The sequence below is a fragment of the Lepus europaeus genome, chromosome 1 (genome assembly GCF_033115175.1).
Source record: "Lepus europaeus isolate LE1 chromosome 1, mLepTim1.pri, whole genome shotgun sequence".
NCBI classification, from domain to species: Eukaryota; Metazoa; Chordata; class Mammalia; order Lagomorpha; family Leporidae; genus Lepus; species Lepus europaeus.
Genome location: NC_084827.1, coordinates 168,541,961 through 168,567,311, shown reverse-complemented (window position 1 = coordinate 168,567,311; position 25,351 = coordinate 168,541,961). Strand labels below are relative to the sequence as shown.

The following is a 25,351-nucleotide window of genomic DNA, read 5'->3' as shown; positions in this document are numbered from 1 at the left end:
CTTCTTCCGGGTCTCCCACGCAGGTGCAGGGGCCCAAGGACTTGGGCCATCTTCTACTGCTTTCCCAGGTCATAGCAGAGAGCTGGATTGAAAGTGGAGCAGCAGGGTCTAGAACCGGTGTCTCCAACATATGGGATGTTGGAGCTTCAGGACGGGGTGTTAACCTGCAGTGCCACAGTGCCGGCCCTTGCTTGTTGCTCTTTGTACATTAAAACTTCACATTCCATACTCCATAAACTTGCCTCTTTAATTCTTATTTGTGAAGTGGCATGAACTTTTAACGACTGAGTCATATACTTTGGCTAACCAAGAAAGCAGTGAGAAAGAGGAGAACTAGTTTTCTTGTTTAGGAGTCAATGCTAAAGAAAATTATTTTGAAGGGCTCCCTCGGGCCACCTATATTGTAACAAACACCCTAACCGCTGTTAATGCCTTTTAGAGCCATTCTTCCTGCATTATCCAGTATTGTGCTCCCATTGCTATATCAGCTTGAACAGTGTACAGTGACAACAGCATTGCTGGTAAAATGAACACTGTATCCTCACTTGAGTCATTCATTCAAGTGCTGTATTGGTTGAAATTCTCCAAACAGGAGCAATAGGATGGATATAGATAGAGATGCAAGGAAGGTATATGAGAGGGGATTTTTTTAGGGGAATTGGCTCATGTCACTGTGGAGGCTGAGAAGTTCCTTGACGTGCTGAGTCCAAGCTGGAGAGCCAGGGCATGGTATGGCTCAGGTTTGAAGGCGTGAGACTCAAGGGAGCCATGACATAATGCTCAGTCAGAACCCCAAGCAAGGTCTGCAGACCTACAGCGTGACTGGTACAAGTCTTGGCCTCCACATGCTGTGGACCCAAGGTGTTGATGTCCTAAGGCAGAAGATGGGTGCCCCTGCTCGAGGGGAAAGGGAATTCACCTGTCCTCGGAATTTTGTTCTATCTGAGCCCTCTGCTGAGTGGGTGCTGCTCACCCACACTGGGTGATGGTGGATCATCCTGACTCAGTCCACTGTTCAAAGGCCCATCTATTCCAGAAACACCCTCACAGACATATTCAGAAATACCAGCTAGCTATGTTATGCTTAATCTACTCAGGTTGGCACCTAAAATTAACAATCACTGGTGCGGTGCCTACCAGACACCAGGTACTGGAGGCTACTAAGATAAATGTGTCTTTCCCCTTAGTAATGACATCTTGCAAGGAAGAAAGACAATCCTGATGTGGCAAAATACCTCACTGATGCAAATGTATTTACAAGGTATGGACTTAGGATGCAGTGGACATGAGTCTAAGAAGATGTAAAAGTGGCTGCATGGCCAGCGGTCCTTGGGCTCATGACAATAGCAGTGCTCATTCCAGAAGGGACTGCAGTTGTGAGTGACCGCAGATTTGCTCTCCCCAGTAGTATACTGGTTCTATTTTAGTGGACACAATTAAGTATCTGGCCCCATTTGTGAGTACCTCCTAGACTCTTAGTAGACTCAAATTCACAATATTCAAAACTTGGAGAAATCATGTCAAGGTGTCCAGACTAATTATTTATTTTGATACAAAACATTTTTTTAAATTCATGCATACTTTTTTTTATTTTCAATTATCTTTATATACAGAAGATTGATTTAGTATATATTAAGTAAAGATTTCATCAGTTTACACCCACACAGAATATAAAATGTGAAATACTGTTTGAGTACTAGTTATAGCATTAATTCACATTGGACAACACATTAAGGACAGAGATCCCACATGAGGAGTAAGTGCACAGTGACTCCTGATGTTGACTTAACAATTTGACACTCTTATGGTGTCAGAAATCTCCCTAGGCTCTAGTCATGAGTTGCCAAGGCTATGGAAGCCTCTTGAGTTTGCTGACTTTGACCTTATTTAGACAAGATCATAGTCAAAGTAGAAGTTCTCTCCTCCCTTCAGAGAAAGGTACCTCCTTCTTTGATGGCCCATTTTTTCTACTGGGATCTCACTTGCAGAGATCTTTCATTTAGGTCTTTTTTTTATTTGTTTGTTTGTTTGTTTTGTTTTGTTTTTGCCACAGTGTCTTGGCTTTCCATGCCTAAAATACTCTCATGGGCCTCTTCAGCCAGATCCGAATGCCTTAAGGGCTGATTCTGAGACCAGAGTGCTGTTTAGGACATCTGCCATTCTATGAGTCTGCTGTGTATCCCACTTCCCATGATGGATCGTTCTCTCCCTTTTTTCCCTTTTTTATTCTATCAGTTAGTATTCGCAGACACTAGTCTTGTTTGTGTGATCCCTTTGACTCTTAGACCTATCAGTGTGATCAATTGTGAACTGAAATTGATCACTTGGACTAGTGAGATGGCATTGGTACATGCAACCTTGATGGGATTGTATTGGAATCCCCTGGCACATTTCTAACTCCACCATTTGGGGCAAGTCAGCTTGAGCATGTCTCAAATTGTACATCTCCTATGAGAAACAGTGACTTGATCAGCCCTTGTCCTGACTGTTGATGTACAATTTAGTACTTTATCCCTTTCAGTATGTTTTTTTTTTGTTCTAGTTAATACTATTGCTTGAACTCTGTAATTAACACACATTTATTCTTAGGTGTTGAAATTTAACTGAAAAGTGATCCCTGTTAAATGTAAGAGTGGGAATAAGAGAGGGAGGAGATGTACAATTCATGCATACTTTTAAAAATTTTTTTTCTTAATTTTTATTTTAATTTTTAACAGATTCAATATGATTTATAGATAAAAGTCTAAGAACATAATGATATTCCCCTCTTCCCTCTCTCCCCTAACCTTCCTTCCTACTACCCCCCCTTTTTTTTTTTTTTTAGTTTTTGAGATAACATGTTTAAATTTGTTACATTAAAAGGGCTTAATACTTCATCAAATAAGAGGCTTAACAAGTAAAAGCAAAAAGACCCTAGTTAAGTGGGAATTTAGACAACACTATAAACAATAATTAAATGTATAAATGAGCATTTCACCCATGTACACCCATGAATAACAGTCATTCATGATTTCTTTCAATGAAATACAACCAATGACAATGGAATAATGTGCATTTTCATAAGCTTTTTGAAGACCCCTTATATGTACGCATGTCAAACATTTTTGTACCCAAATCAACATGCTTTAATTCCATTTTCCACAAAGTTTTTGAAATACTGCCATACATTGTCTCTATATTTTGACTTGATCCTCCCAATTTACTCATCCTTCTGTCTTCCTCACCAATCAATATCCGGATTCTGCTCCTGGCTGACTTTGGGAAAGTGTTTATAACCTCAGGTCTGGGAACAGAAGTTTTTCTCACTTTTAAAAAATGTAATTCAATGTTTACCTGTTGATATACATAAGATACTGAGTCAGTAAAACTTGTCTTTCTTCCACAAGATCAAGTTTATGAAAAGTGTTCCCTTGAGGAAAACTGGAATAAATTTAAGATACAGCAACTGCCACAAAAAAGGCAGGCCCAAGATAGATCAATTTTGCAGTGTAAGCATGTTTGAGCAAACAGTTTATCATATAGATGAGGTGATGGCACACAGCGCTTGAACAACACACAGATTGGAATTTTCCTAAAGTCACAAAATGGTAGTGCTACGGAAAAGTGGAGGCCAACACCCAACGAAGTCACTTTTGACAAAGAGATGGCCACTTTCAGTTCTGCCAGAGAAGCAATGGATAAAACAGAGTAGGCAGGGGCCGGCCCTGTGGCATAGAAGGCTGCCTCCACCTGCAGTGCCAGCATCACATATGGGTGCTGGTTTGAGTCCTGGCTGCTCCACTTCTGATCCAGCTCCTTCCTATTGGCCTGGAAAAGCAGCAGAAGATGGCCCAAGTACTTGGGCCCTAGCTCTCCCATGGGAGATCCAGAAGAAGCTCTTGGCTCCTGGCTTTGGATCAGCCCAGCTCTGGCAGTTGTGGCCATTAGGAGAGTGAACCAGCAGAGAGAAGATCCCTCTCTGTCTCTCCTTCCTGTATTTCTGCCTTTTAAATAAATAAGGAAGTCTCAAAAAAAAAAATTTAAAAGAGAATGGGCACTCACCCAAATATGTTGAAAGCTCTCTGTCTTATTGGCTTTTGAGTCTTTGTGCTGAAAAGGAGGCCCTGGCAGGTAACCTGGAAAAGAACCTCAATTATGAGAGAACTGTCAGAGGTACAGGGAGTGGCCTCTGCACTGGTATCTCCTTGTGTCTGAGAATGAAGAACTGAATGACACATGAGCTCTGCATTAAGGGGTCTGAAGCAGGAGCGGCAGTGGTTCGCTCTGAGCCAGCAGAGTGGCCAATGCCCACTTCCAGGCCTGAACAGTGCTGAGGGCTGCACAAGCCAGCAGAGGGCTTCTGTGTCGTTCCTCACGGTCCACGCTAGGAAGCCGCATCGTTAAAGACAGCACCGGTTTTAAGCCTTGTTTCTTGAGAGATTCCAAAATTGTCCCTTTGACCCAATCTCTCTGATCTTGAAGAAAAAGAGTTCCAGATGTTGTGATTTAAAGAGAAATCTGCTGAATGAGAAACACTGTTCTTCGGCATACTGAGTACATTGTTAGCGCTTGCAGCTAAAATTATTGAATATTAGGTAGCAAGATGGAAATGCTTTACATTTCTTAATGCTCTGCATTTTTCATCTGAAGTTTAGAGAGCCACTGCTTGCAACCCCAAGCGTCTCATATTGGAGTGCCAGTTCGAGTCACAGCTACTGTGCTCCTGATCCAGCTCCCTGCTAATACCCTGAAAAGCAGCAGACAATGGCCCAAGCACTTGGATCCCTGCCTCCCTGCCTCCCATGCGGCAAACCAGGATGGAGTTCCTGGCTCCTGCCTTCAGCCTGGCCCAGCCCCGACCATTGCAACCATTTGAGAAACAAACCAGCAAATCAAAGATCTCTTTCTCCCTCTGTCCTTTCCTGTCTCTGTCACTCTACCTTTCAAATCAATAAAAAATCTTTTTTAAAAAAGTTTACAATCTCAGCTACCCGAGGTAAACAAAAAGGTACCAGGCCTTTGTGACTGTCCTTCCCAGCCAAGAACAACTCCAGGACCAACAGCCAAGTTCTGGAGGCATTCTCAGGAGCCCACAGGCAGTCTGATGGTGGTTAGCTGAATGTTTGTTTTTGTTGTTGTTGTTGTTGTTGTTGTTTTACTGTGTTTGCTGGGAGCTTCTGGCCCTACTGAAATGCTGTCTTGTATGAAGATGCTGACATCATTAACTTCTGTAGAGGAATCATCAGCAGAAAGTCAGGCACACTCCTCTGCTGTGACTTAGCGCTACACATTGCTGGCTGTCAATGACCTCATTACTCAGCAGTTCTGCTGAAGGAGGCTCAGAATAGAACAAACTCATTAATTCATTTTATAATTTAAGATAGAACAGCTCCAGAAAAAACGATTCTGCAAATTACCAAATAGCAGAATTCCTAGGGAGAAAAGGAGTAAGTTAGTATTCCTAGCTTTCTCAATTTTTTCCCAGAAATTTTTCTTAAAGCATTAGTTTTTGTTGTTAGTCATACAGATAAATGAAAAAAAAAAAAAAGGAATATTAATGGGACTCATAGACACTACCAATGTCAAAACAGCATTTTCAGCAGGATTTCTGTATTTGTGGTTGTGATTTTTTGATTCATGAATTTCCTCCTGGAAAAACTGTAGTTCTGGGGCAGGGATTAAACCAAGCAATCACTCTTGGTCTTCTCTGCAGAGACCGGTGGCTTTTGAGTGCTCTGAAACCTAACCAAGGAGCCAAGCTCTGGTCCTAAAAGACAACGGTGGAGGAGCTGTACCGCTCGAGGTTTGCAGAGATGAGCAGGGATCAGGTGATGTAGGAAGGAGAGGCGGACTTAAGGACTCAGAAGCTGAGCACGATGCTGCCAGCTGAGCACCCTCCCCTGCACCCCTCGGCTGGCACAGGCTGCGAGCTGGCCCTCCCGATGGGAAGAATGACAGTGTCTGGTTGTCCAAGTGCCAACATGGGACGCTAGGCTTCCCGAGCTTCTATAGTGCATCTTCTCCCAGCCTAAGAAGAAAGGAGGGAGAAAAGAATAGCATAAAGGCTCTGATGACGATAGCCCTGCGATTTTGCCTTTCCACTGAATATAAAGCAGCTCCAACATTGCTATCTTGCTTCAGAGGTGAGTTGATCATACAAATTCTTAACTTGGGGCATCCCAAGGAGCATCTGAGCTAGCTGCCACAGATGTGCCAACAGGATATTAGAGCTGGAAAAGGCCTTGGAAAGTCATGTTTCACCATAATTACATGCCATATACATAGCTACTCTTCTGTATTAAACTGTGCAAATGGGATCAGAGCACCATCTTGTGGCCATAATCAATATAGTGCTGAAAACAGAGATCACCCTAATTGGTTTCCTTTCTTACTGGAGTTATTCTAATTTCTAGTCCATGTTTTTCCCGCCCCATAACACACTTTGAGAATAATAATCCCAGTTTATTTATGCATGTAAATGCGAATTGAAAATAATAAGGCTTTGATAATTGAGCCGGTGGACATAAATTTTTTTTAACTAAAGGATTTTTTAAAATTCTTTTAAAGATTTATCTATTTGAAAGGCAGAGCTACAAAAAACAGAGAAAGAGACATCTCTTCTATCACTCCCCAGATGGCCACAATGGCCAAGACTGGGCCAAAAGCAAGGAGCTTGGAACTCAATCCAGGTCTCCCATCTTGTGAGCAGGGGCCCAACGAGTTGGGCCATCTTCTGCCGCTTTCACAGGATTTAAAACCCTAGGTTCACGGCTTGGTGGTGTTGGGGGGGAAGAAAAATTGATCCAATTATATTTAGGAGGTGGGCCTAATGGAAGTCCTTTATGTCACTGAAGGCATGTCTTTGGAAAGTGGTTCTTGCTAGAGGATTGGTTATAAAAGCTAAGTTGGGTGCAGCCTCGCTCTGCCTCCTGGCTCACCATGTCATCCTTCCTCCATCCTCACCATTGGCCAAATCCTGATTTGGACTGTGAACCTTCAAAACTGTGAACCAAAATATGCAGCTTGCTTTTGGTACTTTGATGAAAAGCTAACTTATAAAGCATTAGGGTTTAGAAGTTTAAAAACTGGGGGGTCCAAGATGGCAGAATAGTGACAGGGCAGATGGATTCAGGCTGGGAGAAATCAATATAAAAAAAGTGGAGAAACTACACTCCCAGTGTAAAACTGCAGGGGAAACTGCAGTGGGAGATCCTGCAAAAGCAGCAGAAACAGCCCAGACCTGTGTGGACACCACAGACACGCAGCAAGGTACAGCGAGACAACAGAAGACCCAGCAGCTTGGATCCAGGAAAGAAGGCACCTGTCCTGGCAAGCCAGGAAAGATCGGACTCCAGGGGCCCGTGATGCTGCTGATCCAGTGCAAGGAAGAGCTTAGTGAACTGCACCTTTTTGAGTCCGGCTGGGATCCCTCAGGACAGCGGGGCTACTACTCACCCAGAGGTGGGAAAGAAAAAAAGTGCCTCTCTCTCCCATCCTCCCTCCTACAATAGCAACCTGCAGCCAGCATTGGGAGGGCTGGTACCATTTTTGGACATAGGCAGGTAGTGGCCACCCCAACTTGTGTGCACGCACCCAGCAATTGTTGGGGTCACCCTCCACCCAGTCAGCAAGGGCACTCACAGCAGTGCAAAAGCAATGGACGGAGATGATCTCCACCACGCCAGCTGTACCCATCAGGCAATGGGAGGGAAGGAGGAACCATCCCTGCGTAAGGGAAGTGATACCTGCGGGACACCCCTGTATGCCCAGCACAACTGTGAAGTGAGCAGGGCTGCGGCTGGTGGGTATTGTGCACGCCCATGATCCAGAGATCTTACCAGAGAGAAAGACCAGCGCTCCTCACTGACATCGAATCTGGTTGGGAGGACAAGACGCAATCTAGCAGGCTGGAACACACGTGGACAATGGCCCTGGGAGCGCCTCAGTCCCTCTGCAATCAGGACTGGCTAGCAGGGCAGAGTGGCTCCACTTGGACTCCTTGATCCTGAGAGCCGTTGGTGCTGAGACTGAGAAAACACCGTGATTATGTGAGGGGAGGCAGGGTACAGCTGATTCTGGGCAATCACAGACTGCTGCGCTGTCCTCTCAGAGCTCCCAGGTTGCCTAAAGCAGCTCATAGCAGAGGGAATAGTGCTCACAGGAGCACTGTGCAGATCTCATATGTACGGTTCATTCTGCTGTGTGGATGAGCATTGAACACACTGGGGGCTAACACCTGGGCACTCCTGAGCCTGGAGAAGGAGTGGTCACAACAACAGGTGACCTCCAGTTAACCAGAGGAAAGCTACCATGCCCAACATGTATGTTACTCCGGATATCTGCCCCATCCTGGAGCACTGACCAGAATTCCCTGGCCACACCCACCACATACCTCTCAGTATTCACTGAAAGAGTACACATTCCACTAAGCCACAGAGGCATAGCTCAAAATAAAAGCCATCAGAGGGGGGAAAAACATTCTACAAAAAGCCTAAAAATAAATGCAAAAATTCAAAAAACAAGAATAAGGAAGACACTATGACCTCCACAAAGGAGTACAACAACATTTCAACATCTGAATGTGAAAATTAAGAGACTAAGGACATGCCGGAAATGGAATTCAAAAAACTAATTATAGGATTATTCCAAAGTAATCAGAAGCAAATTCAGGAGCTAAAGAAAACCATAAATTATATGAATGAAAATTTTCCCATGAAATTGAGATTTTTAAAGAGAAATCAAAATGAAATACTAGAAATGAAGAACTCAATAGATCAAATAAAAATTGCAGTGGAAAGTCTTAACAACAGAGTTGGTAAGGCAGAAGAAAGAATATCCAAACTAGACGACAAATACGCAAATTTTACAGTCAGACCAAAAACAAGAGGAAATTAGAAAACTTAAAACAGTGTTGGAGATAAATGGGATACTATCAAATGACCTAACATATGGGTCTTAGGAATGCCTGAGGGACTGAAAAAAGAGAAGGGAATAGAAGGCCTACTTACTCAAATAATTACAGAAAACTTCCCTAGGTCGAAAGTACAGGAAGCACACAGACCTCCTAACAGATATGACCATAAAAGATCTTCACCACGACATGTTGTAGTCAAACTTTCCAAAGTAAAGCATAAAGAAGATTCTAAAAATGCACATGAGGGAAACGCCAGATTACTTTCAGAGGATCTCCATTAGACTCACAACAGACTTCTCATCAGAAACCCTGAAAGCTAGAAGACAAGGGCAAATATAGTCTTAAGAGGAAAAAAAATTATCAATGCAGAACACTGTACCCTGCAAAGCTCTCATTTATAAATGAAGGTGAAATAAAGACCTTCCATAACAAAGAGAAATTGAAAGAATTTGTCACCACATGTCCAGCCTTACAAAAGATGCTAAAGGATGTGCTACACACAGAATCACATAAACCCACCATCATGAAAGAATGTGAAGATAGAAAATCCCCTAGTGAAACTACAAAAGAATTCCAAAGTAAACAACAGGAATATTCATGGAAAAATGGCAGGACCAAGTAGTTACTTATTAACAGTTATCCTGAATGTAAATAGCTTCAGCTCTCCAGTGAAGATACTGACTGACCAAATGGATTAAAAAACAAGACGCATCTATTTGCTGCCCACAAAAAACACACATCACCAACAAACATACAAGTAGACTGAAAGTAAAAGGATGGAAAAAGAAATTCCATACAAACAGAAAAAAAAAGGGCCAGTGTAGCCATCCTAATACCAGACAAAATAGACTTTAACACAAAAACTGTTAAAATAGACCAACAAGGACACTGTGTATTGATTAAGGCATCAATACAACAGGAAGATGTGACTATAATACATGCATATGCACCCAATTATAGGGTGCCTGGCTATTTAAAAGATCTAATAACAGATCTCCAGGAAGACACAGACTCCAATACAATAGTAATGGGGAACTTCAACACCCCACTTTCATCAGTGGATTGATCAACCAAACAGAAAATCAACAAAGAAACAACAGAGCTAACTGACACTATGGACCAGATCGACCTGATATCTACAGAACTTTTCATGTTACAGTTGCAGAATACACATTCTTCTCAGCAGTGAATGGAACTTTCTCCAGGATAGACCATATACTAGGCCATAAAGCAAGTCTCAGAAAATATAAAAAAAAATCTAAATCATACCATGCACCTTCTCTGATCACAATGGATTGAAGCTCAAAATCAACAACTCAAGAATCTCAAGAACATATACAAACACATAGATACTGAACAACACGCTCCTAAATGAATAGTGGGTCATAAAAGAAATAAAAAGAAATTTTAAAACTTCTGGAAACGAATGCAGATGACACTACTGCATATCAAAACACATGGGATACAGCAAAAGCAGTGTTAAGAGAGAAGTTTACAGTAACTAGTACCTATATCAAGAAGCTGGAGAATCACCAAATGAGCTGTTAATACATCTCAAGGACCTAGAAAAAACCAGCAAACTAGAAGGAAAGAACTAATTAAAATTAAGGAAGAAATAAACAAAATTGAAACAAAAAATACAAAAGATCAATGAAATGAAGAGTTGGGTTTTTGAAAAAAATAAATAAAATTGACACACCATTGGCCCAACTAACCAAAAAAAGAGAAGATCCAAATCAACAAAATCAGAGATGAAAAAGGAAATGTAACAGCAGATACCACAGAAATAATAATCATCAGGAATTAATACAAAGATCAATACGCCAACAAATTGGGAAACCTAGAAGAAATGGGTAATTCCTGGACATGTACAACCTACTTAATTGAATCATGAAGACACAGAAAATCTAAATAGACCAATAACTAAGATGGAGACTGAATAAGTAATAAAGACGAAAAGCCCAGGTCCCAACGGCTTCACTGCTGAATTTTATCACATTTAAAGAAGAATTAATTCCAACTCTTCTCAACCTATCTAAAAACAATTGAAAGGGAGGAAATCCTCTCAAACTCTATGAAGCCTGCATTACCTTAATTCTCAAGCCAGAAAAAGATACAGATATGACAGAGAAAGAGAACTATAGGCCAATATCCCTGATGAACCTAGATGCAAATTCCTCAACAAAATACTAGCCAATCAAATTCAACAACACATCAGAAAGATCATTAACCTGAACCAAGTAGGATTTATTCCTGGTATGCAGAGATGGTTCAACATCCAAAAATCAATAAAGGTGATTAACCACATTAACAAGCTGAAAACCAAAAACCATGACTATCTGAATAGATGCAGAGAAAGCATTTGACAAAATCCAATACCCTTTTATGATGAAAACCTTAAGCAAACTAGGTATAGAAGGCACATTCCTCAACATAATTAAAGCAATTTATAACAAGCCCACAGTCAGCAGTCTACAAAATGGGGAAAAACTGGAGGCATTCCCATTAAGATCCAGGACCAGACAAGGATGCCCACTCTCACCATTGCTATTTAATATAGTCCTAGAAGTTTTAGTCAGAGCCATCACGCAAGAAAAAGAAATCAAAGGGATATAAATAGGGAAGGAAGAAGTCAAACTATTCCTATCTGCTGATGACATGATTCTATATATACTAAACCCAGAAGACTCCACAAAGAGACTGTTGCAACTCAAAAGAGAGTTTGGTAAAGTAGCAGGATATAAAATCAATACAGAGAAATTAATAGCCTTTGTATACACAGACAATGTCATAGCTGAGAAAGAACTAAAATCAATCCCATTCACAATAGCTATAAAAAAAGTAAATACTTTGGAATAAATTTAACCAAGGATGTCAAAGATCTCTATAATGAAAATTATGAAACATTAAAGAAAGAAATAGAAGACATAAAAAAGTGGAAAAATCTTCCATGTTCATGGATTGGAAGAATCAACATCTTCAAAATGTCCATACTACTGAAAGCAATTTATAGATTCAATGTGATACCAATCAAAATACCAACAACATTCTTCTCAGAGCTAGAAAAAATGATGCTAAAATTCATATGGAATCACGAGGCCCCAGATAGTTAAAGCAATCATAAACAACAAAAAAAAGCTGAAGGCATCACAATACCAGACCTCAGGACATACTACAGGACAGTTATAATCAAAATAGACTAGCACTGGCACCAAACTAGATGGATAGACCAATGGAGCAGAACAGAAACTCCAGAAATAAATCCACGCATCTACAACCAAAATTCAACTCCTGGAGCCAAGAGTCTTTTCAACAAATGGTGCTGGGAAAATTGGATCTCCACATGCAGAAGTATGAAACAAGACCGCTACCTTACATCTTACACAAAAATCTACTCAAATGGATTAAAGACCTAAATCTACAACTTGATAACATCAAATTATTAGAGAACATTAGGGAAACCCTATACAACATAGACATAGAGAAAGACTTCTTGGAAAAGACCCCACAAGCATAGGCAATCAAAGCCAAAATTAACAAGTGGGATTACATCAAACTGAGAAACTTCTGCATTGCAAAAGAAACATTCAGCAAAATGAAGAGGCAACCAACAGAATGGTAGACATTATTTGCAAACAATGCAACTGACAAAGGATTAACTTCCAGAGTCTATAAAGAGCTCAAGAAACTTAACAACAAGCAATCCAATTAATAAATGGGCAAAAGAACTGAATAGACTTTTTTTTTTTTAAAGATTTTAATTATTTATTTGAGAGCTAGAGTTACAGAGAAAGGGAGAGAAAACAGAGAGAAAGATCTTTCATCCACTGGTTCACTCCCCAATTGGCCACAATGGCTGGAACTGCACTGATCTGAAGCCAGGAACCAGGAGCTTCTTCCAGGTCTCCCACGTGGGTGCAGGTACTCAAGCACTTGGGCCATCTTCCACTGTTTTCCCAGGCCACAGCAGAGAGCTGGATCAGAAGAGGAGCAGTTGGGACTAGAACTTGCACTCATATGGGATGCCAATTCTGCAGGTGGAGGATTAACCTACTGTGCCACAGTGCTGGCCCCTGAACAGACATTTTTTAAGAGAGAAAATTCAAATGACCAACAGACACATGAAAAAATGCCCAAGCTGGCTAGCCAATAGGGAAATGAAAATTAAAACCACAATGAGGTTTCATCTTACCCCCGTTAGAATGGCTGTCATACAGAAATCAACAAACAACAAATGCTGGTGAGGATGTGGGGAGAAGGGAACCTTAATCCACTGTTGGTGGGAATGTAAACTGGTACAGCCACTGTGGAAGAAGTATGAGCATATCTCAGAAATCTGAATACAGACCTACTATATGACCCAGCAATCTCACTCTAGGGAATTTATCCAAAGGAAATGAATCAGCATATGAAAGAGTTATCTGTAGCCCCATATTCATTTCAGCTCAATTCACAATAGCTAAGATATGGAATCAACCCAGATGTCCATCCATTAAAGACTTGGATCTGTCCAATGTGAAGTAATGCTATAACTAGTACTGACACAGTATTTTTACACTTTGTGTTTCTGTGTGGGTGCAAACTGATGAAATCCTTACTTAGTATATACGGAATCAATCTTCTGTATATAAAGATAATTGAAAATGAAAAAAAAAAAAAAACCTTGGTTTTAAATTGGAAATTGCATAGAAAATTAATCAATTTTTTAAAAATATCATATAGGATCTCTGTCCTTAATGCGCTGTACATTGTGATTTAATGCTATAACTAGTACTCCAACAGTATTTTTCACTTTGTGTTACTATGTGGTGGCAAACTGTTGAAATCTTTACTTAATATATACTAAACTGATCTATATATAAAGAGAATTGAAAATGAATCTTGATGTGAATGGAAGGGGAGAGGGAGCGGGAAAGGGGAGGGTTGCAGGTGGGAGAGAAGTTTGAGGGGGGAGAAAGCCATTGTAATCCATAAGCTGTACTTTGGAAATTTATATTCATTAAATAAAAGTTTAAAAAGAAAGAAAAGAAAAAAAAGAAATTATGGTATATATACAATATGGAATACAACATAGCAGTAAAAAAAAAAAAAATCCTAATTTGGAACAAAATGGATGGAACTGGAAACCATTACACTTACTGAAATAAGCCAGTCACAAAAAGACTAATACCATATGGTCTCTCTGATCTGTGGTAACTAAAATAGAGTACTTAAAATGTAATCTATAGGAGCAAAACTGACACTTTCAGATGCAGTGATTTTCAGCAACTCTTGCCTTGACTGTCAGGGAACAATGTTTTTCTTCTTAAGCTTTTTTTTCCTTCATATGAATCAGTGAACTCTACTTAGTGTAGGGTTAATCTTATGAGCATAAAAATTAACTGAAAATTGATCTCCCTAAAAATTAGGAATGGGAAAGGAAGGAGGAGGGAGAAAGAAAGGTGGGATTATGGGTAGGAAGGAGTGGAGGGGAAAGAAGCACCATGTTTCCAAATCTGTACGTATTAAATGCATGAAGTTGTATTCCTTAAATAAAATAAGTGATAAAAGAACATGTGAAAAAGAACTGGTGACTCTGATTGAAATGGCAAATAATTCTTAGAGTAATTTTGGGGAAATTACATTTATATTTGTTAAACATTGATCTCTTTGAATGTCATATATTTTATGCAGTTTTCTATAGTGAAATAATGTTCTATAAATTTCTCCAACACACACAAAGAAAATGTTTAAAAAACTAAAGAATAATGACAGTCTGCCTCCAGTGATACAGGTTAAGGAACTGCAAACCGACTTGAGCAGTTGATATTTGGGATTTTTTTTCCACATCATCTATGTGGGAGAAAGGATTATTGAGTTTGCAGCTGAATTCATTAAAGACTTCTAATCTTTAGGATAGTGCTCTAGCCAGAATTTCACATTTCATATATACTGGATAAGTAAGTGGTTGGAAGACATTCACTGTATTGCTTCCCAGGAACTTTCATAATCTCTTTCCTCTTAAAACATCAACAAGATGAGTATTAAAATCATATTCACTTATTGTGGATGACAAACATCAGTGGTGTTTTACTACTATTGGGTCTAGGCTTGGTCCTTCCTCTCCTCACATTCAACAGAAGCTGGAGTTAACTCTTAAAAGAAAAGATGAAGTACCTACTAATTCAGCCAAGCAGGCACTTCTCAAATTCTCTCTTCCAAACATAGTTCCTAATACCTGTGATAGCTGTAAACTCCTTTACATATGACTTAAGTTCTACTTTACCCTCGTCAGTCTCAGGGAAAGGTGTTCTATAGGTCCTTAATCTTCCTTTATGAAGACTCCATGACAAAAGTGCTGTTGGTTTTTGCATTTTAGATCTTCTCTATTCTCAACTCCAAGAACCGCTTTAATTCCTGAGAGCTACTACTGGCAGACTTAAACTAAATGAAAGGAAATTTGCAAATTGAGAACTACTAAATTGAACACAAAAGATTAAAGAGCGCCAGCACCGCGGCTCAATAGGCTAATCCTCCACCTGCGGCATTGGCACACCGGGTTCTAGTTCCGGTCGGGGCGCCGGATTCTGTCTCGGATGCTCCTCTTCCAGGACAGCTCTCTGCTGTGGCCCGGGAGTGCAGTGGAGGATGGCCCAAGTGCTTGGGCCCTGCACCCACATGGGAGACCAGGAGAAGCACCTGCCTCCTGGCTTTGGATCAGCGTGGTGCGCCGGCCACAGCGACCATTAGAGGGTAAACCAAAGGAAAAGGAAGACCTTTCTCTCTGTCTCTCTCTCACTGTCCACTCTGCTTGTCAAAAAAAATAAAATAAAATAAATTAAAAAAATATATATTAAAGAGCCAAAAGGACACTCTCTATGATTTGTTCTCTATTGAATTGAATGTGCTGGTACCCAGTAGTTGTTATTATGGAATATTAAACTGAATTGATAAATACATTATTTTTCCATGAAGTTGCTTTTGAGTTTCATTTTCTCAGAAAGGCAATTTCTTAAAAGTGTAAAATTTACTTTTCTGCCATTTATTTTACAGAAATTGAATCACTAGGAAGTATATTGAAAGTACATATAATTCTAACTTAGACAAAATCTAGAAATCAGGTAAATAGTTTTCTGTTCATAATCTGTACCCTGTATTTCTAAGAGAGCCCTAAGATTACCATTAAGAGTTCAAATTATACTGGAGAAGCAAAGCTCATCAACCTCCAAGCACCCCTGGGTATATCAAATTAAACTGTAACATAACATTTAGAGTTAATTTTCTTATTGGTGTTACAAAAAAGTTCATGGGTTCTCAAATTATGACACCACAAAACTAAAGGGGAATACACCTAATTGTACAAATTATATACAATGATAAAAATCAAGGACTTCAGGGAAAATTTCTTGGAAAAATACTTTTCAAATCTTTTAGCAAAACAAACAAGATTCAAACAAAACAGCCTTACTAACACTGATTTAATTTTAGTGGCGAAGCACGAAGAACACGATGTTTCTTTACAACTTCAACTGGAACACCTGGGAGATTGTCTCACAGCTTTGATGAAGTACGTTAGGGTGCACATCTTTGGCTGGCTAGCTGGCAGTGATGGTCTTCTCTGCTCTCAGCATCTCTTTGGGCTTGGAATAGTCCCAGGGCTGTCTATTCTCTGTGAACCCATAAAGTTTTCTGAGTGCCACTCGAGCAGCTTCTTCCTCTGCAACCAGTACTGTTTCCCCAGGTCCTTCTGCAATCAACTTTTTATCACTGGAAAGACAGAGAAGTCCTAAGTTACATGGTGCATAACACAGTATGCAAAACAGTTACAGCTTCTAAGTCTAATTTTAAATGACCAGAAGAACCACACTACTTAACATATTATCATCTTTTAGATTTAAAAAAATTTTTATAGAGGGTCGAAAGAGAGGACAGCAAGTGAGCAAGTGAGCACTGCCATTTGCTTGTTTATTCCCCAAATGCCCATGATGGCCCTGGATGGGGCTAAAGTCAGGAACCAATCCCAGTCTCCTCTGCGGTGACAGGAACCCAACCAACTGAGCCATCACTGCTGCCTCTCAGGGTCTACAATAGCAGGAAGCTGTGGTCAGGGGCCGGGCCAGCCTTTAAATCCAGATACTCTTATGAGGGACCCACGCATCTTAACCCCTAGGCCAAATGCCCACTCTGTCTTTTCAGATTTTAGCTAGTTCTGCTGCAAGTTCATTATATGTGGAGAGTGCTCCAAAAGTTCATGGAAAATGAGTTTTATGAAAAAACTGCATGGATTTTCAATGTTTTTACACTAAAATAAACTTATGTTTTAGTTTCATTTTGGAGTATCTCCTTGGTATTTTTAATTGTTGATGGGAAAAATAGGATATATAATCATCTTCTTATAAAAACCTATAGCTACTACTAATACTCCTGGCAACTATGATTGGATTTTTTAGTTCATTTTGAATGTGTGATACAACTTGAGAAAAATTCTGTTGAAAAATTGTCTTTTGAGTTTATCATTTAAGATTTAACACAATGAGAATCAAATCCATTTTTAAATTGATTTTAGATCTCCAAAACTTACTCAGATTTTAAAAATATTTTATCTATTTATAATCCACTAGGTAAAAGAATTGTTAACATGGGAGGAATTTACTAAGAAATATTTACTGTGACAGTAATTTGAGCAATAGTTAATCATATAAGTTAAGCCTGATAATATTCATATATACACATACATATATTTTTTTTATGACAGGCAGTGAGAGAGAGAGACAGAGAGAAAGGTTTTCCTCCCTTGGGTTTACCCCCCAAATGGCTGCTAGGGCCAGCGCGCTGCAGCCAGCACTGCGCTGATCCGAAGCCAGGAGCCAGGCGCTTCCTCCTGGTTTCTCATGCAGGGGCAGGGCCCAAGGACTTGGGCCATCCTCCACTGCCCTCCCGGGCCACAGCAGAGAGCTGGACTGGGAGAGGAGCAACCGGGACAGAATCCAGCGCCCCAACCGGGACTAGAACCCGGGGTGCCAGCACCGCAGGTGGAGGATTAGCCAAGTGAGCCGCGATACCAGCCAATATATACACATACATATTTGCAAAAATTAGAAAATCAGAGTGATTAGTCCAATGATGCTGATATTTTATCATATCATCTTTAAGATCACTACATAATATCTGAAAAAAAATTAGTATCCAAGAAAAAATCAGATAGTAACATGGTAAACTACTTCTTACATTTAAGATAAAACATCACTCTCCCAAATTTCCTAGTCTCAATAAACATTTTTAATATGCCGTCTGTAGTAGCTGTAATTTATTCTATTGTGTCCATATGTCACTTCTTCCTTGTTGAATATAAACATTTCTAATTTTTTATCAGTTCAACAAGTATTTACTGATCATTATGTCCCAGCAACTGTTCAAGGAACAGGGCAGAAATACTCAAATAAGAAAGGAAAATCTTGTTCACAAACTTCAGTCTACAATTTTAAGACAGACCATCAGAAACAGCAAATCAGGGGCTGGTGCTGTGGCGTAGTAAGTAAAGCCACTGCCTTTGATACCAACATCCATATGGGCCCTGGTTTGAGTCCTGGCTGCTCCACTTGTGATCCAGCTCCCTGCTAAAGCACACAGAACAGCATTAGAAGACGGCCCAAGTATCTGGAACCCTGCAGCCACGTGGGAGATACAGAGGAAGCTCCTGGCTCCTACCTTTGGATTGGCCTACCTCCAGCCATTGAGGCCATTGGGGAGTAAACCAGCAGATGGAAGATTTTTCTAACTCTGCCTTTCAAATAAATGAAACTTTAAAAAAAAAAAAAAAAAGAAAGAAAGAAATAGGGACTGGTGCTGTGGCGTAGCAGGTAAAGCCACCATCTGCAGTGCTGGCATTCCACATGGGCCTTAGTTCAAGTCCCATCTGCTCCACTTCTGATCCAGCTCCATGCTAGTGCACACAGGACAGCATCAGAAGACGGCCCAATTACGTGGCCCCTGAACCCACGTGGGAGACCCAGAAGAAGCTCCTGGCTTTGGATTAGCCCAGCTTTGGTTGGTTGCAGCCATCTGGGGAGTGAACCAGTGGATGAAAGACCTCTGTCTCTCTGTCTTCCAAATAAATAAATAAATTTTTAAAAAATAAAAAAATAAAATAAAAAAGAAATAGTAAATCAAAGGATATGAAAATTTTAGATTCTTGGTATTTTATCAAAGTTATTCACAGCAATAATGTATTTTTTTTTCTGCTAGCCATCTATGAACTGCTGACAAAGGATGTGTTTGCAGTTTGACTGGCAAGAGAGGAAGCAGTAGATAATCATGGGGATAAGATTTTTAAAAATATTTTAATGTAATTAGAGGTTAGAGTAAGGAAAAGTCTTCCAGTCAAATTTAAGAAACTAGTAGTAAAACTTTACTAACCAGTACAAGCCAACAAAATACAAAGGCAAAGCTGTGGTACTTCCAGACTGCCTGGTAAGTCTAGATTCAGGAGCTGAAATTTTCCTTTTCTTCAATTCTTCTACCAGAAGCCCCATGGGATTTATTATCTTCCACATCTCAAAGAGTTCTTTTCCAGTCATTTGAGTAATTAAGAAATCCTGCATATAAAAATATGGTTTAAATACTTAAATTAGTATAAACAACATAAGGGTCATAATTCAAAGTACTTTTTTTTTAAGAGGAGGCTTTTTTGTTAAGATTTATTTATTTATTTGATGGACATAGAGAGGGAGAGAGACCCTCAATCCATTGGCTATCCTCCATTACTTTCCCAGCTGTTCCCACATCTGATCCAGCTCCCTCTTAATGGCCTAGGAAAATCAGTGGAAGATGGCCAACTCTTTGGGCCCCTGCTACTCATGTGGCCACATCCAGAGCCCATGTGGGATGTGGGCTTAGCAGGCAGCAGCTTAACTCCATACACAACATGTTAGTTATGGGGCCGGTGCTATGGCATAGCAGGTGGTAGAGCCACCTGCAACCATTTGGAGAGTGAGCCAGCGGATGGAAGATCTTTCTTTCTCTGCTTCTGCCTCTCTGTAACTCTGCCTTTCAAATATATAAATCTTAAAGAAAATTAAACCACCCAAATATAAAATGTTCCAAAAATCTAACTTTATGAGCACTTAGGTAATGCTAAAAAGTTTCAGATTTGGGAGCATTTTGAATTTCAGATTTCCAGATTAAGGATGTTCACGCTTTATGCAAATATCCTCAAATCCAAAAAATTCCCTATTCTGCTCAAGCTGCCCAATGAGCTATGGCTCATCTTAATTCACTTCTGGCTCCAAAGCTCACCAAAGTACCTAGCCATCAATTTTAAGAGGATTAATGAATAAAGATTATTCCAACTTGCTGATTCTCAGAAATACAGCACACTTCAAAAAGTTCATCGAAGGGGCCAATGTTGTAGCATAACAGGTAAAGCTACTACTTGAGATACTGGCATCCCATAATGGCACCAGTTTGTGTTCCAGCTGTTCCCACATCTAATCCAGCTCCCTCTTAATGGCCTAGGGAAATCAGTGGAAGATGGCAAAACTCTTTGGGCCCCTGCTACTCATGTGGAAGACACTGGTAATAGCTTCTGGCTTCAGCCTGGCCCAGTGCTGGCCATTGCATCCATCTAGGGAGTAAGACAGTAGATGGAACCTAGCTCTTTCTTTCTCTTTCTCTCTCTCTCTCTCCTCCTCCCTCCCTCCCTCCCTCTGTATATCTTTCAAATAAATAACAATACTTAAAAAATTATGGGAAAAAATGGAATTTTTGGGAGTTAAAAAAAGTTAATCTTGGAATAAAAATTTTGAAACTCATGCAGTTTTTTCATAATATACATTTTTCATAATCTTTTCAATAACCCTTCATAAGCACTGATTTTAAAGTTTTTTGCATATAATAAAATTTGCCTTTTAATTACACCTTCCATTAACTTTTTGAGTACTCTTGTCTATATTTGAATTATCTATGGTTGATAGGATCATTAGTTGAGAAACACTAATACATGGTAAAAAAAAAAAAAATTCCAAAATGATCTCTTGAATATCCTATAAAAATTTCAAGAAGGTGATCAAAATGTCCTTAGTTTTAAAATTCTACACTGGCTTGAAGGAGACAGAATAGAGATCAAGGAGGACTTTATGAGCATTTCTTTAGAAAAAAGCTATCTAATTATAGGAGCAGCCATTTGGGGAGGTGTAGCTTATCTATTATATTATAGGTCCAAGCTAGGAAAGGAGGAAGGTAGGTCTCACCTAAGAACAAAGTCTAACCTGCTGGTTAAAACAGGTACATCTGTCCCTAACAAGACTATCAAACTTGGCGTCAAAACTAGATGAAGAGGCCAGCACCATGGCTCACTAAGCTAATTCTCTACCTGCGGCACTGGCACTCGGGTTCTAGTCCTGGTTGGGGTGCTGGTTCTGTCCCAGTTGCTCCTTTTCTAATCCAGCTCTCTGCTGTGGCCCGGGAAGGCAGTGGAGGATGGCCCAAGTGCTTGGGCCCTGCACCCGCATGGGAGACCAGGAGGAAGCGTCTGGCTCCGGCTCCTGGCTTCGGATCGGCACAGCGCGCGGCCATAGCAACCATCTGGGGGGTGAACCAACAGAAGGAAGACCTTTCTCTCTGTCTCTCTCTCCCACTAACTCTGCCTGTCCAAAAAAAAAAAAAAAAAAAAAAAAAAACTTAAAAAACTAAATGAACAGATTTTTTCACAGAAAGTATTGATCATTTAAGGGACCTCACATTCAAATATCTGAATCAAGATTCTTCTTGACTTAATGTGACCTCTTTATTATCAAAGAGTGAACAAAACTGTTTTCATCTAGTGGCAGAAGATAAACCTTCTCCCAGTTAGTAAGTTCTAGGACACAATCAAGTTGTACCAATTGCATGCAGAACTGAATATTCGCTTCTGATGATGTCCTCAATAAGAGAGAGCTAGAATAATTAAGGGCCTACCATAAAAAAGCTGTGGGTCTTCTTTGGTTTTTGCTGGAAGAAATATTCACTACCAAGGTAACATATCTAAGAGGTGAATTTCAAAAGGAAAATTTTCTTGTCTTCAACTCAAGCATGGCCAAGCACCGTGTAATTAATAATTACCTACCCTGATGAAAAGTGCAGTCCGCTCGGGGCCGCTGCTCTGTAGCAGAGCTCCAATTACTGCAAAGAAAGTCTGCTGCAACACCGTGGGTGGGACAGGAAAGTCTGCGCTCAGTGTTAGCTGCTCCACGGCCAAGTTTCTAGCCACGTGACACACGACTTCCTCACTAGTGAGGAAGTCCACAAGACTTTCGATGCCTTCGGCAGGCAAGTCTGGGTATTCATCTTCAAGAAACTGTGTGAGGCAAGTCCGTGAGAAAGATGAACCTTGTGTAGATAGTTCCTGATTATCTTTAATATTCAGACGAACAGCCTCTTTCTCTACCCCGAGTTTTTGGCGTTTGGCCTCCTCACTTTTAATATAGCATTTATTTACAAATGCAGTTTTGAGAAGATCTAAGGAAAAGGTTTCCTGTAACCGCGGTCCAAAAGCTTGTATTTCTGCATGGTAATCCCAGTTGGGCTTCTCTGAGCTAAAAGTGTAAAAACAAAAAGAGATGGTAAAGAAAACAAAATGTTATTACTATAATGTAAAAATTTTTCATTGTATTGCAATGTCATTAATTACTAAAAGGAAATGACAAAAGGATGTTTCTTTCTTTTTTTTTTTTTTTTAACTTGCCAAAAAGCAGTTAACTTTTATTCTTGGGCATACTTCTATAAAAGTTGTGCCCCTTGGGATACAAAGATAGAGTAAGATCCCAAAAAGGAGAACTAATGTTAGCATTTTGGTGACGCTATGGATGGAACCATTACAGATGTCTGTTATCCTCTTGTCCACAGTTACCCCGGGAGAATGGCTGTTTCTTTTTAAATTTTAACTTATTTGAAAGGCAAACAGGGAGGAGGGGGGATGGAGGAAGAGGGGAGAGGCAGGCAGAGAAGAGCTATCGCTCCCATGTACTGGTTTACTCTCCAAATGCCTGTAACAGCTGGGGGCTGTGCCACTCAGAAACCAGAATTCAAGAATTCAACCTGGGTCTTCCTGAGCAAGTGGCAAATACACCACCATTTGAGCCATCAACTGCTGCCTCCCAGGGTCTGCATTAAGAGGAAGCTGGAATCAGGAACATGGTCTGGATGTGAACGAAGACCCTCTAATACGGGACGTGGACATCCCTGACAGCTGTGCTCACTGCCAGACCAAACTCCCAGCAGGTCATGCTGCTTCTTCATGCCAGGATGACTTTCTAAATGCGGCATGAATCCTGGCAGTCTTTACCATATCCTACATAAATGGCTGGATTACTTTTCCCTCTGACCCAATCGCCACATTTCCATTTCAGAGATTAAGCCCCTGAACTAATTTTTTTGGTTCTTTGTTTCTGTTCCAATTCTAGAACTTCATGTTCCATCTAGGTATGAAACTTGAATCATATTTTCACAGATTCAGGCCACCAGCAATAAATACATTATGCTTACTTTGTATTTTATTAAGTTTTGAAAATATCCCTTTCAGTTAAATAATCTATTATCAATATTGTAAGACTGGAATTCATGTCAAGAGCCTAGGGTAACCACTGAAGTACATCTAAGTGTTAATTGTTAAACTGGGGCTGGCACTGTGGCATAGTGAGTAAAGCCCCCACCTGCAGTGCTGGCATCCCATGTGGGTGCCAGTTTGAATCCCTGCTGCTCCTCTTCCAATCCAGCTTTCTGCTATGGCCTGGGAAAGCAGTAGAAGATGGCCCAAGTGCTTGGGCCCCTGCACCTGCATGGGAGACCAGGAAGAAGCTCCTGGCTCCTGGCCTCTGATTGGCACAGCTCCGGCCATTTTGGCCAATTGGGAAGTGAACCATCGGATGGAAGACCTCTCTCTCTCTCTGCCTCTCCTCTCTCTGTATAACTCTTGACTTTTAAATAAATAAATAAATCTTAAAAAAAAAAAAAAGAGAGAGAGATTCTACTTTTGCCTCTCCAGAAAAGGACATACATAGGATTGTGTGTTGAAAGAGGGTTCCTACTGTTAGGGGTACAAACCGGATGGACATTTGAGTGGTGCAATATTAAATAAAGCAGCTATCCGAATTTCATACTATACTTCCCAGAGGTGACATAACTTCAAAGAGAGTCACTGTCACACTGGCTGTGAAAGCAGTAAGAAACGCAAAGGCCCAGAAAAAGAGACGGGGGTGAGGGAAGCATCTACCTACATTTGTAATGCCTTGGTCAGAGACACGAGGAAAAGCAAGACTCAGCGTAGGGAGCGAACGATGCCACTGGGAGACATAAAAACCTGCCTCTCTTTTTGCCAAACCTTTCTCTCGTGGGAAAAGCTAAATTAGAGCGGAAACAGAACGCCTGATTCTGCCGGACCGGGGCTTGCAGGTGGCAATGCTGCGGAGCGCGCTCCTGCCTCTCCCCCTCCCCCGAGCCCCCAGAATTCTCAAGTCTTACAGAGCCGCGGACACAACACTCGACGTCCACAGAAAGGCCTCCTCCCACCATTTCCAGCCGCTGAGACTCTAAATGGAGTTCCCTGGCATCAAGGGGTGCGGGCGGGGGTAGGCCGGCGCCGGCACCGCCCACGCAGGCGGCATAAATCCCGCCCCTCCGCCTCAAGCCACGCGGCCACACTTCACGGGTGTCTACCGCAAACCTCGGCTCTGAAGTAGGCAGGCATACAGGTTGGAGTTGATCGGATCAGACCGGGCCGCATCCGCCGCCGGGGAGGAAGCCCAGCGTCCCCGACCCCTTCCCAAGGCGGCTCCTACCGGCGCACAGGCGGCGGCGGGCACCGGAGGAGGCGCCACCGCTCTAGCTCCTTCTGGAAGCGAAAGGCGGCGCGGAACCCCTTCTTCACTCCCCGAACCGGTGGGACGAGCGCGGGGGCTGCAGGCGCCAGGAGGCAGCGCGGCCCCGGCCGTAGCAGCCTCACCAGCCCAGACGCCATTGCACGGAAGCGAGCAACGGCGGCGGAAGGAAGAAGGTCGGACCAGTGTCTCGGTAACACAGTTCCTGGGAGCTGGGCGCGGAGGCGGGGCCGCGGCGCTGCAGGTTACTGCGCATGCGCAAGCGCTGGCGTTGGCGCTGGTCCTGGGTTGAGAGGAGCTGACCTTGAGACGCACTGGGTGTGCGTAAGAAGTTTCTTTGTTCCGTCAGTTGCTCTGTTATTCCTTTTTTTTTCTCGTTAAAAAGAAAAAAGAAACTTGTTTCGCTTTCAGTTTAAAGAAAGCACTTGAATTCTCAAAACGAAGACTTTTCTTGCTGTATTTAGTCAAGAGGGCCACTGTTGAACAAATATTTATTGACCTTCTACTTTTTAAGCTGTCAGTCCCAAAGCCTTACTTTCAGAAACCCTAAATTCAGAGATGTTGATTTACCCTAAACTTTTTTTTTTTTTGAAGATTTATTTATTTATTTGAAAGGCAGTTACAGAGA

General features: G+C 41.2%; 1 protein-coding gene across 1 annotated transcript; it reads right to left on the bottom strand.

The window, feature by feature from the left end:
• Positions 1-15,887: 15,887 nt before the first annotated feature.
• MRPL44 (mitochondrial ribosomal protein L44) lies at positions 15,888-24,889 on the bottom strand. The gene is made up of 4 exons (XM_062192887.1): positions 24,685-24,889; positions 21,975-22,443; positions 19,289-19,467; positions 15,888-16,639 (listed from the first exon to the last, which is right to left on the bottom strand). The coding sequence occupies exons 1-4, from the start codon at positions 24,861-24,863 to the stop codon at positions 16,468-16,470; spliced, it is 999 nt and encodes a 332-aa protein (XP_062048871.1). The 5' UTR covers positions 24,864-24,889; the 3' UTR covers positions 15,888-16,467.
• Between the last annotated feature and the right edge of the window lie 462 nt (positions 24,890-25,351).